The 13,996-nt window shown below is 32.4% G+C and overlaps 2 protein-coding genes and 1 long non-coding RNA gene across 3 annotated transcripts; all 3 read left to right on the plus strand.

The window, feature by feature from the left end:
* The first annotated feature begins 3,479 nt into the window (after positions 1-3,479).
* Positions 3,480-5,238, plus strand: LOC131010252 (immune-associated nucleotide-binding protein 9-like). Its single transcript, XM_057937688.1, has 4 exons — positions 3,480-3,968; positions 4,054-4,328; positions 4,441-4,605; positions 5,086-5,238. The coding sequence occupies exons 1-4, from the start codon at positions 3,734-3,736 to the stop codon at positions 5,194-5,196; spliced, it is 786 nt and encodes a 261-aa protein (XP_057793671.1). The 5' UTR covers positions 3,480-3,733; the 3' UTR covers positions 5,197-5,238.
* A 2,185-nt stretch (positions 5,239-7,423) lies between these two features.
* LOC131010253 (uncharacterized) lies at positions 7,424-8,065 on the plus strand. The gene is made up of 2 exons (XR_009096518.1): positions 7,424-7,769; positions 7,844-8,065. It is a non-coding gene; the product is annotated as an uncharacterized LOC131010253 (long non-coding RNA).
* Positions 8,066-10,072: 2,007 nt separating this feature from the next.
* Positions 10,073-11,906, plus strand: LOC131010254 (immune-associated nucleotide-binding protein 9-like). Its single transcript, XM_057937689.1, has 5 exons — positions 10,073-10,398; positions 10,473-10,747; positions 11,034-11,198; positions 11,290-11,406; positions 11,500-11,906. Exons 1-5 carry the CDS (start codon positions 10,188-10,190, stop codon positions 11,758-11,760), a joined length of 1,029 nt encoding a protein of 342 aa, XP_057793672.1. The 5' UTR covers positions 10,073-10,187; the 3' UTR covers positions 11,761-11,906.
* The last annotated feature ends 2,090 nt before the right edge of the window (positions 11,907-13,996 follow it).

Below are 13,996 nucleotides of genomic sequence, written 5' to 3' on the forward strand. Positions count from 1 at the left end.
TTCCTAATGATCGATTTCAAATCAATTAAAAATTTGAAAATAAACAAAAAAAATTAATATTATTAAATTACAAAAAATCTTTTTAAAATTAAAAAATACTAAAAAAATAAGAAAAAAAAAACAAAAATAAAAATAAATTTATTTTTAAAATAAATAGAAAAATAAAAAGTATTTTTTTAAAAAATATATGAATATGTAATTAACGACGGAAATAATAAAAATATATATTATTTAAATTAAAAATTATTATAAAAATAATTATATATTTTAAATTTTATAAAAAAATATTAATTAACGAAGGATTAACGACGGGAATAATACTCCATCCGTCCCACGAAGCATGACACAATCTCCTTTTTGGTCTGTCCCACGAAACATGACACGTTTCTAAAAATGACAAAAAATTTACCCTTTATTTACATTTTCATTTTTTCACCTACGACACTTAACACACAAAATAGCAATTTCTTAATTCTCGTGTCGAAAAGAAGTGTGTCATGTTTCATGGGACGGAGGGAGTAAAAATTAATAAAATTTAAATTAAAATATTAATTAATGACAGATTTACGACGAAAATAATAAAAATAATTTATTTCTAAATTAAAATATTAATTAATGACGGATTAACGACGAAAATAATAAAAATAAAATTAACTTTAAATTAAAATACTTCAGTTAACGACGGAATTAAATTCCGTCATTAATCCGTCACTAAAGCCGCATTTTTAACTACGGATCCGTTTCCGTCGTTAATTCCGTCTTTAATTGTGAGTTATTTTGTAGTGTGTATCACTCTTAATTTTTATTATTTCAAAATTTCTTCATTCTTTAGCAGTTGTAATTATTCTCCATTTTATATTTTCTCAATTATAAATTATAATTATTAATGGCATATTCTAATTAACATTAATTATTAATCAATCAATTAATAAAAACGTAGAAAAACATAAATCGATTAATATTTATATATGTATTTTTATAAATATTTACATATAATTCTAATTGTGATGCTATTAAATGATTTGTGCATGTTAATTATAATAGAAATAGTAAATATTAAAATATAATAATTATAAAAATAAAAATAATAATTGTTATGATGCTAATAAACTCATGACAATAAAAAAAAAAATTGTTGGGTTCAGGAAAAAATGAGCAGTAAAATCACATTTTAATCGAATTTGGACATGTGTGCGTGAATACATAAATTTTAAGGGTGTCCAAATATTTATTGACATGCATATAAATTTGTAATGTTATAACATTGTAATGTATGATTATATTAAGATAAATAATCAATTATTATATTTATAAATTTAAATGTGTTCGATTATTCTTTTATCAATCTATTTGTTACAGCAATGATTTCTCTTTTCTCTCCTATTGTTTTACTTGTTCTCACTCAACTGAAATTTGACATTTTTTAATTACATGCAATAAATAAATTTATTTTGGGTATAAAAAATTTAAATTATGTAAAAAAAAAAGGTGAATTTTGAGTTAAAATGTGTAATTGTATTCTAAATTATGCTTAACCAATCTTCACCAAACCAACTCACTTTATTAATGTAATGGGTATCTATTATCCTTAAACAATCTCCACCAAACCAACTCACTTTAGGTAAGTATAATTTTTTTTAATTATGCTTAAAAATTTAGGTCTCTATTATTACACACTTTTTAATTTTTGTGCCAAAAGTAATGGGATATTATTACTGTGATGGAGGGAGTAACATAATTTATCCGGACAAAAAATAGGTTAAACACTTTTAAAAATTGAATTTTTTGTTAAAATTAAGAAAGAATTTAGTTAATTTTATTGTTATTTCCACATTGCACTTTTTTTTAAAAACTTAATTATTATTATATTTTTTAGTTTTTGTACTTTAAAAATAGAGTAGTGCTATATGGACAAAATTTATCCGGACAAAAAAAAGGTTAAATACTTTAAGAACTTAATTTATTTTAAGAATTTGGTTCAATGTTTAAAAAGATTTTAGTTAATTTTATTATTTTCTCCACATTGTACTTTTTTGTAATTTTTTTTTCAATTATTATTATACTTTTTATAGTTTTTGTAATTTTAAGATAAGAAAAATTTAAAAGGTTGTTAAAAAATTATAAAAAAAAAACTACAACATAGAGAAAACAATAACATTAATTAATTTGTTTTTATTTTGAATCAAAAATTTAAATAAATTTATTTTTAAAATATTTAATTATATTTTATCCTAACATATTTTATCCAAATGGATAATTATAGTTTATATACCCTTAACTTTCAGTTTATAGCCTCAATTTTTATTTATTTTTTATATAGTCCGAACTTTGAGAAATTGCTTAATTATAGTCACAATAACATCAAAATTATGACATTCTCTCTTCTTTATCGAAATTACATATGAAACGACGACAGATTGCCTCAAAATCAAATCCTAATATATTCTATACTAAATGAGATTTTCAACGATAGGTAGCTCATTGTCATCGGATCACCGGTGAAGTCTGAATCGCGTGTGAAAGTTGGTACGTTGCACTAATTTTTTGATGTCATTCCAACTATATCGGTGGTCCGATGGCGATGTGTTACCTATCATTATTTTAGCTGTAATTACGATAAAGAATGGGTAGTAATATACTTTTGGTACAGATATGGTTATAATTAAATTATTTCTAGAAATTTATGTTATGTAAAAAATAAAATAAACCAAATAAAATCAAAATTTTTGTTGAAAGTTCAATTTGTAAACTATAATTAACCCTTATCCAAATAGCAATATTTTGTGAGTAAAAATTTAAAGTGCCCACTTCCTTATCTTTTTTTTGTAAAAATGCTCTCTCTTATTATACAAAGCATTTTATGCCCTATTCTTTAAATACTCTTTGATTTGATGGGTTTGCTTGGTTTTCTGTGAAAGTCTTACACATTTGACCAATTTGACAGCTATCAATCATAAAAGTCAACGATTTGACAACTATCAGTCAAGAATACATATGAACGATGGGTGGCTAGATCATGTGTCCGCCCGGGCGGACACATAATTTTATCGGTCGGACACATGATTTGGGTGGCAGATCATGTGTCCGGCCGATAAAAAGATGTGTCCGCCCGGTGAAATTATGTGTCCGCCAGATCATGTGTCCGACCGATAAAATAATGTGTCCGCCCGGTGAAATTATGTGTCCGGTCGGGCGGACACATGATCTAGCCACCCATCGGTCATATGTACTTTTGATTGATAGCTGTCAAATCGTTGACTTTTATGACTGATAGCTGTCAAATCGGTCAAATGTGTAAGACTTACACAAAAAACCAAGCACACCAATCAACATCAAATGGTAAAATAGGTACTTCACATACTTAGGGCATATAATGCTTTGTATGATAATCTAGGGCATTTTTACAAAAAAAATTTAAGGAAGTGAGTATTTTTGCCTATTAACACATATTTTGTCCATAACATTATTGAAATTTGAAATAGATATAGAAGAGTGAATCTTCGTCTCTTCGTATCTCCATCATCTGAAATCGAACATAGATAGAGAAGCTCACTCGTATCAAAAGTTGGAAAACTGTTCCAATTCGTCTCGGAATGTGGAAAGCCACTCGTGTAGCAGCAATAAAATCCATATCCCCACAAATGCTTGAAACCAAAGCGTCTCTGCAGTTCATCCCTTCACGGAGAAGATCAATTTTTCCTCTGTTTCCTAATTCCTTGACCCGATTGTCGCAATGGCTGGTGGTTCATCGTATAGCGACTACGAGGAGGTTCGCGGCGGCGCCGCCGACGCTAGAACCATCGTTTTAGTAGGTAAGATGGGTAACGGCAAAAGCGCCACCGGGAACAGCCTCATTGGCCGCGAGGTGTTCGATTCTATGCTTAGCCTAGGCGGCGTAACCGCCACTTGCAAACTCGAGACCACTGTCTTAGACGATGGCCGAATTCTCAACGTCGTAGACACTCCCGGTTCATTTTCTACTCAATCATCTTATTTTTTTTTTGTTTTCTTTTATTCAATTTCATTCTCCAGCTCAAGATCAAATTTTGGCAGGTTTATTTGATCCTTCTGTGGAACCTAATGTGATGGCTAAAGAGATTGCGAATTGCATTAATCTGGCCAAGGATGGAATCCACGCAGTTCTTCTAGTTTTAACTCTAGGCAGCCGTTTTACGGAGGAAGAAGGCTCGACATTTGAGAGTTTGTGCGAAATCTTTGGTGGGAAAATTGCTGATTATATGATTGTGGTGTTTGCTCACGGTGATCTTCTGAGAAACAATCTGACTCTGGATCGTTACTTGGGTAGTAATTGCCCTGAGCAGTTGACGGTATTTAATTAATCCCGTTTCTATGTCATATCCTGCAAATGATTTAGTGCAGTCTCTTTGTCATGATATATGTTTGTTCAAAGAAATGAATTCTTGATGCATGCTTTTACAGAAAACTCTGGCAATGTGTGGGAACAGAACTGCTGTGTTTAATAATATGACAGAAGATAAAGTGAAGATAAGGAAACAGAGGGAGGAACTTCTCTCTCTTGTGGAGAGTGTTGTATCTCACAATGCTGCTAAACCATACACCAACGATCTTTTCCAGCAACTCAAGGTGACTGAATTTCAACATTATTTCGTTGGAATAAACTATCGTGTATATATATTAAAGTATCTGTTTTGCTATTGCCAAGATAAAATGTAGTCACAAAGTAAAAAAATAAAACAAACTGATGTACTTTTTTGCCATTAACATTACGTGAATTAGTCTTTATTCATGACCAAAAAGTTTCGTGCTTGTGAATAAATATCGTAAATTGGTTGTGAATTTTACGTTGAATATGATCAATTCAGTTCGCAAATAAAAAACCTTTTGGTTATAAAATGTATGCAAAATTGTATCAATTCATAATCAAGGAATTTTGTGGTTGTATTTTTTTAATATAACGAGGGTAATATTGTAAATTTGATTATTTTATTTTATTTTAATGGCTATTTTTTTTTTTTTTACAATATTACTTCACTCTATATATACAAAATAAAGCTTCTGTATGAATATATGAACTATGTTTTGTGCGTGTGTGTGTGTTTACAGAAGCATCAGATCAATGAATCTAGGCAAAAAAAATGTAGTGAGAAGAAGGTGGGTGGAGAGCAGTTTGAACGGTTGATTGAGAAGGTAATGTTGGAATTTCATCAATTATAGTATATCTGTAAAAAAGGAATTGTGAGATGCATGTATATTATTAAATAATACATATTGTTTTGACAAGATAACATAATGTCTTTAGTAAAATCAGTGTTCGCAGCGGAATAACAATTTGAGTATATGTATGAAGACATATACTCTACTCTGAGGTAATCATCCTAGTTTGACAAAGCTCCGCTTGCACACTACATCCTCGATCACCGCTCAACCTGCACATTTAAAAATACATGCAGGGCTAAGTACAAAAGTACTTAGTGGACACTTGCCGAAATTTACATACATGCATAATATTTTATTGTCAAGCCTTTCAACAGTAGTAAGATACGAGTGTTTTCCTTTAAAGACTCGTATTTACCAAACATAATATCATTTCTTTCATCAATAACCCGCGCAGGTATTTTATATCATTAATCACCATATCAGTAACTCGTGCCGAGAGGGAGGCCTCCCTCTACGGACACTATGATCGGCCAACCCGCTAGATGACTCACGATCACAAGGTGTACACTAATTCCGAAGGGATTTGCGGTCCCATCCAGAATCCGAATTCGATTATCATCAGATAGGTAATTAATAATAAAACATAAAGCATTTAGGCATTGACAATATCATTTAAATTCATAAGCATAAAGTCTTAACAATTCTAATATATAATTTTAGTTTATACGTAGAAAGCCTACCTGAATAGCAGACTCACGGTTTAGCTCTAACTCTGGTGCTTGACCTTTAATCCGAGAAAATAAAATAAGATTCTAATTCTCGAAAAATCTCAATAAATGAGGATGCGTGAAATGATTATGCATGACTCATATTCCTTTAATTAAATTATGAGATGCTAATCCTATTTAAGGAATTAAAGCTCGTCTTATGAGGTCGGATTATTAATCATTAATAATCTACTCATCTTAAAATAATCTAATTCACTTACTAATTAATAATTAGTAAGTCTTAAAATCTTCTCTAATTAAAATTAATAGAATAATTATGAAGACCCAATTAAAATAAAATAATCAAGGCCCAAAAGGAAATTAATTCGAGCCCAAAAGAATAAATTCGAAACCCAGTGCATTAATAATATTAGGCCCAACATCAATTAATTTCTAGAGCCCAACAAATGAGGCCCAAGATAATAAAATCATGAAGCCCAATAAGTGAGCCCATCATCACCCTAAAAAAATTAGTAAATTTTAATATTAATCACTAATTAAAAATAATTAGGATTAATAAAGAAGCCTAAAATAATAATTCTTATTGGGTTAAAAAAATAAATTTCATTGGACTTAATCAATTAAATCGTAGGAGCCCAAGTAATATAAATTCGAGACCCATTATTAATAAATAATAGGAGTCCAAGTAATAATTAATGTGGACTGGAAAGAATTAATCTTATCTCGTCAAAACCTTAAACTCAAACATTATCACATAACTATCATTTAGGTTCGAAACTATTTATTCGAACATCAACATGCGCATTAATCATAACTCGTTCTATTTATGCCATCAAGTCAAATATTCCGTCATTTAAAAACAAATCCTATAATATTACATAGATAAATTATATCATCATAGATCATGCTTTCTTATTTTTTTAAAATCGTTTAATCATTTTCAAATAATCCATATTAATAAGTCATTTGAAAAGAATTAATTTAAATGAGAGTTTAACTCGAAATATTTCATTTTATAATCCATTTATAAATACTTGAAATAAAGAACTCCATTTAAATAATTAATTTAAAGGTCAATATATAATTAAATTAATCAAGCTCAATTTAAATTAATTATTAAGAGCTCAAATAATTTAAATAGATATAAGCCCAAATTAATTAGATAAATTAAGTCTATCATGTTTTTCTTTGAATAAGGCCCAAACAATTTAATAAAATCGGCCCAACAATTTAATTAAATCGGCCCAAACAATTTAATTAAATCGGCCCAAGAGTTTAATTAAATCGGCCCAAGAGTTTAATTAAATCGGCCCAAACAATTAAAAAAAATCGGCCCATACCCGGCCCAAATCCTAACCTAAATATACACACACACTAAATACACTCAAACACACACATAACACACCAAAACACACAAGCTTCTCTCTCTCTCTCTCTAACTCTCGGACCTCTCTCTCTCCCGACTCTCTCTGCTCTCTATCGTTCTGCCGCCGCCGCTGCCGTTCAACGGCGCCGTCGCCGCCGGCGAGCGGCGCGGCCTCTCCTCCTCTCTCCCTGAACTCTTCCCCCCTCTTCTCCTCTATCTCTCTCGCTCAATCTCGGCCGCTGGAAAGGCACAGCAAGCGCAACCACGCCGCCGCTCCGTCGCCTCCGCCTCTCCTCCATGGCAGATCCGCCGCCGCCGTTCAACGCCACGGATGTTCACGGCCATCGCCTGGCCGTGGAAGAGCACGGCCGCCGCCTGCCCGCCCTGATTCTCTCTCTCGGTTTCTAGATCTCTAGATCGGAACAGGGCATGCGCCCTCTCTGCCGGAGTCCAAGCCAGGCCGCCGTCTCTTCGTCCTCCATCGCTGCCGTTCGTCGTCGGATTCGCTGTGAGGAGCCGAGCACCGTCTCACAAAGGTAAGCCCCGGATCTCCCTATTCTCATTTTATTTTAAATTAAAAACTGAAACTCCTCTTTCCCTTTCTTGGCAGATCGGAGACAACGGCAGGTTCACCGCCGCCGCTCCGTCGCCGGCGACGAGCCACCGCGGCTGCCGCCTCCCTCTGATTTCGACTCACACACACAGTAGGTTCAAGCCACAATTTAGTTCACAAAATAGCATAGGATTTTGAGCAGAAATCAAATACTGTAAATGCTTATTGAAATCTGAAATTCTTTTCTTGAAACTGAACTAGTCTATAAATTTCAGTTCATATGTGCATATGTAAACATGTTGTGAAATATCAGAACAGCCGTATGAATTGGTATGAATTGGTGGTTCCCTGAGGGTGATGATACCTTGAGTAGGTGGATAATAGTCTCTGCAGATATTGTATATCACAAAAATTAGAAATCAATTTGGGAAGAGAATGGAAAGATGCAGAAATTTCTTTGTTGCATTACCTTAAAATTGGCTGTGAAATTGGGCTGCAGTAGTTGAAAATGGTGGTGTGAGAATGGTGAAAGTGGCTGTGGTTTTAAAGAAAAATGGGGTGGTTTGGATGGATGAGGATCGTGGAATTTTCAGCTGACAAGTATGAACACTTCAGCTGGTATGTAAGACTGAAGAATTTCTTCAGCATGCGCTCAAAATTCTTCAGCATGCTTAGGATTCAGCATGCTTAGAATTATATATGTAATAAAATATCTAAGAGATTAATATATTAATTATATGGTTCCAAACTCATTTAAATACATTAAGACATATAAGCCTAATTCTTATTGAAGCATAAAATCCATTTGAGCTTGCTTCTAACATAAATTAAATTACTCATGGGCTTAAGTAAACAATCGATAAAAGATTCATATTTAACACTTCAGTGTTAAATTCTCCACAATAAATTAATGGACTCAAAATATATTTTGAGTGCATCATCTATTGAAAATAAAAAAATAAATCATCACATATATAAATTATCAAATTCATATAAGTTCGTATTTTATAAATGGATGCTGAACTCTAATTACCATAATCAATCCTTAAATCAGTAATTAAAAGTATATAATCCTTAATAAAAAGTCGGGTCATTACAATATATATATATATATATATATATATATATATATATATATAAAATATATATATATATATATAGGGGGCGGTTATTCAATAAACCACCCTTATTTTAAGAATTACGAACCAACAAAAATGCATGAATTTTATGTATAACACGCATGAATAAACTGTATAAAGGCATGAATTGCGAAAAATAATTTTTTGCTACCTTTGGGATTCTAACTCAGGACCATGAATTTATCCAACAAGGTGATGAATCAACCGTAGATCTTGATGATCTAAGGGCTGAAAATGGTTCCTAATTTATATTTTAAGAAGCGTTCTTATTTTAGCCTTCCCCTATATATATATATATATATATATATATATATATATATATATATGGCAAATAATGGGGTGCATAGTATGCTATCGGTTTGAAAGTTTACATATCTTCACAATAATGTTTACTTTTATTCATAAAAACTTATACTTTTAGTTATTTTCACTCATTAATACTTATATTCTTAATTATTTAGTCAAGTAATCATTGTCGTAACAAAAAGTAATTATTGTTACAATGAAATGTAATATTTCTAAAGTATTACATTTATTCACAATAAGTGTATTTTTATTCATGAGAACTTATACTACTACATAAGTATAGATTTGTGCGAACAAATGCATATCTATGCTTATTAAAAGTAATCGGTCGCATGCAAGACCAACTATATATATATATATATATATATATATATATATATTAATTTATCAAATATTTAATTTACTAATATTTTTATATATTTAATTCATGAGCTAAAATTTTGCAAATCATATCTCCTTGATCATTATCTGAATTTCAAAGTTTCAAACATACTCCCTCCGTCCCTAAAATAACTTCCTCTTTTTCCATTTTGGGACGTCCCCCAAATAACTTCCTTTTTCTTTCTTTCCATTTTTGGAAACCTACCCCACCACTAATAATACTTTATTTATTCTTACTTTTCACTTTTCACCACTCCCAATACTAATTATAACACTTTTCACAACTTCCAATAATAATTATATCTCTTTTCTCTACTATCAATACACTTTACAACTTTTTATTAAAACACGTGCCGTCTCCAAAGAGGAAGCCATTTCAGGGACGGAGGGAGTATTAAGAAGAGAGAGATAGTAGAAAGAATCAAAAGATTGGAAACTGTTCCAAATTGGTAGGGAATGTGCTAAAGTGCTAAACCCAAATCCCCCGCACATTTTACAACTCATAATCATCTCTCTACAAGTTCCGACTTCATCCATCAGCTTCTGAATTCCTTTCCCTCCCAACTATTCACACAATGCGTTTCACATCGTGTTGCGGAGGTGCCGGCGCTAAAACCCTAGTTTTAGTCGGAAAAGCAGGCAACGGGAAAAGCGCAACCGGCAACACCATCATCGGCCGCCGGGTGTTCGAATCAAAGCGCAGCTTAGCCGGCGTTACCTCCACATGCCAGCTGGAGACCGCTACGTTAAGCAACGGACAAATTATCAATGTCATCGACACCCCAGGTTCGTGTGCAGCTGGATTTCATTTCTGTTTTTTTTTTTTTTTTTTTTTCTCCCTCAAATCTTCTATTTCGCAGGGCTATTTGATTCTTCTGTCGAGCCTCGTCTGTTGGCTACAGAGATTGCTCAATGCATTAAAATGGCGAAGGATGGAATTCATGGAGTTCTTCTAGTCCTTTCGATAGGAAACCGTTTTTCTGAAGAAGAGGCGTCGGCTTTTGCGAGCTTGTGCCAAATCTTTGGTCACGAGATTGCTGACTATATGATTGTTGTTTTTGCTCATGGTGATTTACTAGAAGATAATCAGTGTTTGGAGGATTTTTGGGGCCCTAATTGTCCTCAGCTATTGACGGTAGTTTATCCCGTTTGTGTGCAATATCCTGCAAATCATAGCCGACTGTTTATGTTCCTTATTGTGATATATGTTTATGCTCTTTGTTGTTTATGGTAGTTTCTTCAAAAGCTTTCTCAGTAGATTTTGTCAGTTCATGATATCTACATTCAACTTTTATCCCGTTTCTGGGCAATATCATGCAAATCATAGCGACTGTTTATGTTCTTTGTTGTGATAAATGTTTATTTGTTTAAAGAAATCTGCTAAATTTTTCCTGCTTTTGCTATATATTATATTGATTCAGGATATTATGGCAATGTGTGGGAAGAGAGCTGTTGTATTTGACAATATGACAAAAGATGAAGACAAGATATCTAGGCAAAGGAAGGAACTTCTCTCCCTTGTGGAGGCTGTGGTGAAGAACAATGGTGGGAAATCATACGTGAACTATCTATTCGAGGCACTGAATGTGAGTGAGCACGCGCTTAACTTGTTTGTTTTTCTAACAAAATAATGTATTCAGTTATATCATATATGTATGCTGTTACTTGTGCTTACAGATGAGTGAAATGGATCTGATTGATCAAACTAGTGAAGTCACATGCTCGGAGAAATCTCACGAGGGAAAGAAGTTCCATATAAAGTATGAAGAGCAGTTTGAGCAACTCATTAAGATGGTAATTAATGTTTGATTTTATCCCAAGACATGTCAATGATTCTTCATGCTCGTTGTGATATCAATCTAAATGTGAAATGATATTTTATTGAAGGTTGAGTTGAGGCTGGGGGAGTGCATTATGAGGCTGGAGAAGCAGTTGGCCGAGGAGAGGGTTGCTCGGTTGGAGGTAGAGTTGAAGGCGCAGGCAGCTCAAACTAAATCAAAAGAGGAGATGATTGAGATGAAAGAGCGTCTAGAGAGAGCTGAGGAGTTGAGCAAGAAGCTCGAAGAGAAGTTCAAGAATGCTGAGAACCAAAGCAAGGAGAAGGCGAGTGAGACGATCTGGTCGCGGATGGGTTGTATTATAATGTGATGAAATGAAGCAATGAGATTATTTGGGGCATCATGCATCAGATCGCTTGAATGTTATCTTGCTACTCTCTTTTGGTTTTTGAATGGATTTATTTAAACTGAAACTGATGCTTGGAGTTCAAGAGCTAGCTTTCTTGAAAGCCTGAACTATAAGCTGCAGCTTGATTTTGTCTTTTGGTTTGATCATGATTTTGTAGTTATTCATCTATCCCACTTTTAGGGGTTACACTTACACTGTGCCACCACCTTGATTTTTTTTTCCATTAAATTTTAGCCTATTGTGTTTTATTTTAACTTTATAATTGTTAATTAGAATCTATTACACTCGAATACGGTTTATATTTTTCTTAGATTTTAATTGTCAATTTTATCAGGTGGATTTTTACTTTTTCTTTTTTAAATTCCATTCGTATATCTGATAAATATTAATGACGGTCATTATAATCAATTATCATTCTTAATTAGGTTTCGTTTTATATGATATCGATACTGTTGAGATTTCCACTTCATGTCGCATCCACAAGCCAACATTTTCTTACCATGCTTGTGGAAAGGTAATGTTGCATTTAATGCAACAACGACTTTGAAGAGAAAGCATATCTTTGCAAAGATATTTGCAGCAATAAATTGTTGCACGCCTTCTGATCTTCTCAACAATCGCGGCTGTAGGAAAAAATTTACCGCTCAAATTTATCTATAAATTAAGCTCATTTTATAGAAGAAAGAGTGTATAAGAGCACTCATAGTGGGTGACTCGATCGAGCACACTCGAGTCACTCACAGATCGTGTCCCCCACTGTAGCAAGGGGGATGACTCGAGGCCACTGGCGGATCTACATGAGAACAAGGGGGTACAGTTGCACCCCCAAAAAATGTCAAAAAGAATTAGTATATACATACAATATTGGTAATGGGTTAATTTGACACTGTGTGTATGTGTTTCTTGGTTAACTAGAATATCTATTTTGTTGTGGGGTTGAACTAAGCGTGTGTCTTTAATTTGCTCAATGAATTTATGCGGTGGATTTGTGAATTGATAATTTGATTGAGTGCATGCAAATTGTTGTTTAATTTTAATTATATATTTATAAATTATAGATCATTTTTTGAATGATTTTTTTGGTCACCTTAATTGAAAATTAAAGATGTGTTTCTACAAATTTCTAGTAATGAGGTTGTCAATGGCTTTCAACAAATGAAGACTCGTCAAAAAAATAGATAATTATGTTATTTTCTTTTGTATTTTGAAGTATATAACTTTAAAAGTGAAAAATGTTATGGAATGTACTATTTTTATTATTAAGTATTTTATATGTTTATGATTATGTCAATATGTAATTATTTGACGCACCCCCGAATGCAAAATCCTGGGTCCGTCACTGCTCGAGGCTTACCCGATTTATCGGGTATGGTCCGATCCCTTTAAAGTCGAGCGTGCGTGTTTAACACACGTAAAAATTTATAATAAAATAAAATAAAATCGAAAAATCTGAACATACCTAGAACTCTGCGCCATTGAAGAAGTGAAGATGAAGAAGATGAAGTTACGGCACCATTATATGAGTAGTTTAGGGTTTTAAAATTAGAATTGAGCTTTCAATATTTGGGCTTTTATTTTTAATTAGTTTTAATTTAAAATTTTAATTGAGCTAAAGATATTTGAGCTTCTATTTTAAATGAGTAGTAAAGAAAAACTGAAAATATTTGGGCTTGCATTTTTTATTGTAATTTTTTTTCAAATTTTTCAATTTTAAATTTATATTTAAATTTTAGTAATTAGTATTAATGCAATTTTCATTTTAAGTAATTGTGTTATTTAAATTGGTGCAATTAAATTTAAACAATAAATACAAAAAACAAAAGTAAGCTATCAAGTCTCTTGATTTTGTAAGCATACTATATACATAATGAAAGATTTCTAAATAACGGTCTCTTGATTTATTTTTATTTTGATTTTTTACATAATAATTAGAGAATATGCACTCATATAGCCATATTGAGCAATGAAACTCAATTTTTGGCCACTCATCTGAAAAACACAAATTATGGCTATTTTTTACAATTTTGATAAAAAAATATATACCCTTTCTCGCGCTTACAGTCCCGCTGGGCGACAGTTGACACAATTGGCACTAATAGTGCCATTTGTACCAACTGCCAGCGACCGCAGGAAAGTCAGCGGTTGCGCCCTTTCTCTTAGCACAATTAGCACTAATTGTGTCAAATATACTTAATGA

The sequence above is a fragment of the Salvia miltiorrhiza genome, chromosome 2 (genome assembly GCF_028751815.1).
Source record: "Salvia miltiorrhiza cultivar Shanhuang (shh) chromosome 2, IMPLAD_Smil_shh, whole genome shotgun sequence".
Classification (NCBI taxonomy): Eukaryota; Viridiplantae; Streptophyta; class Magnoliopsida; order Lamiales; family Lamiaceae; genus Salvia; species Salvia miltiorrhiza.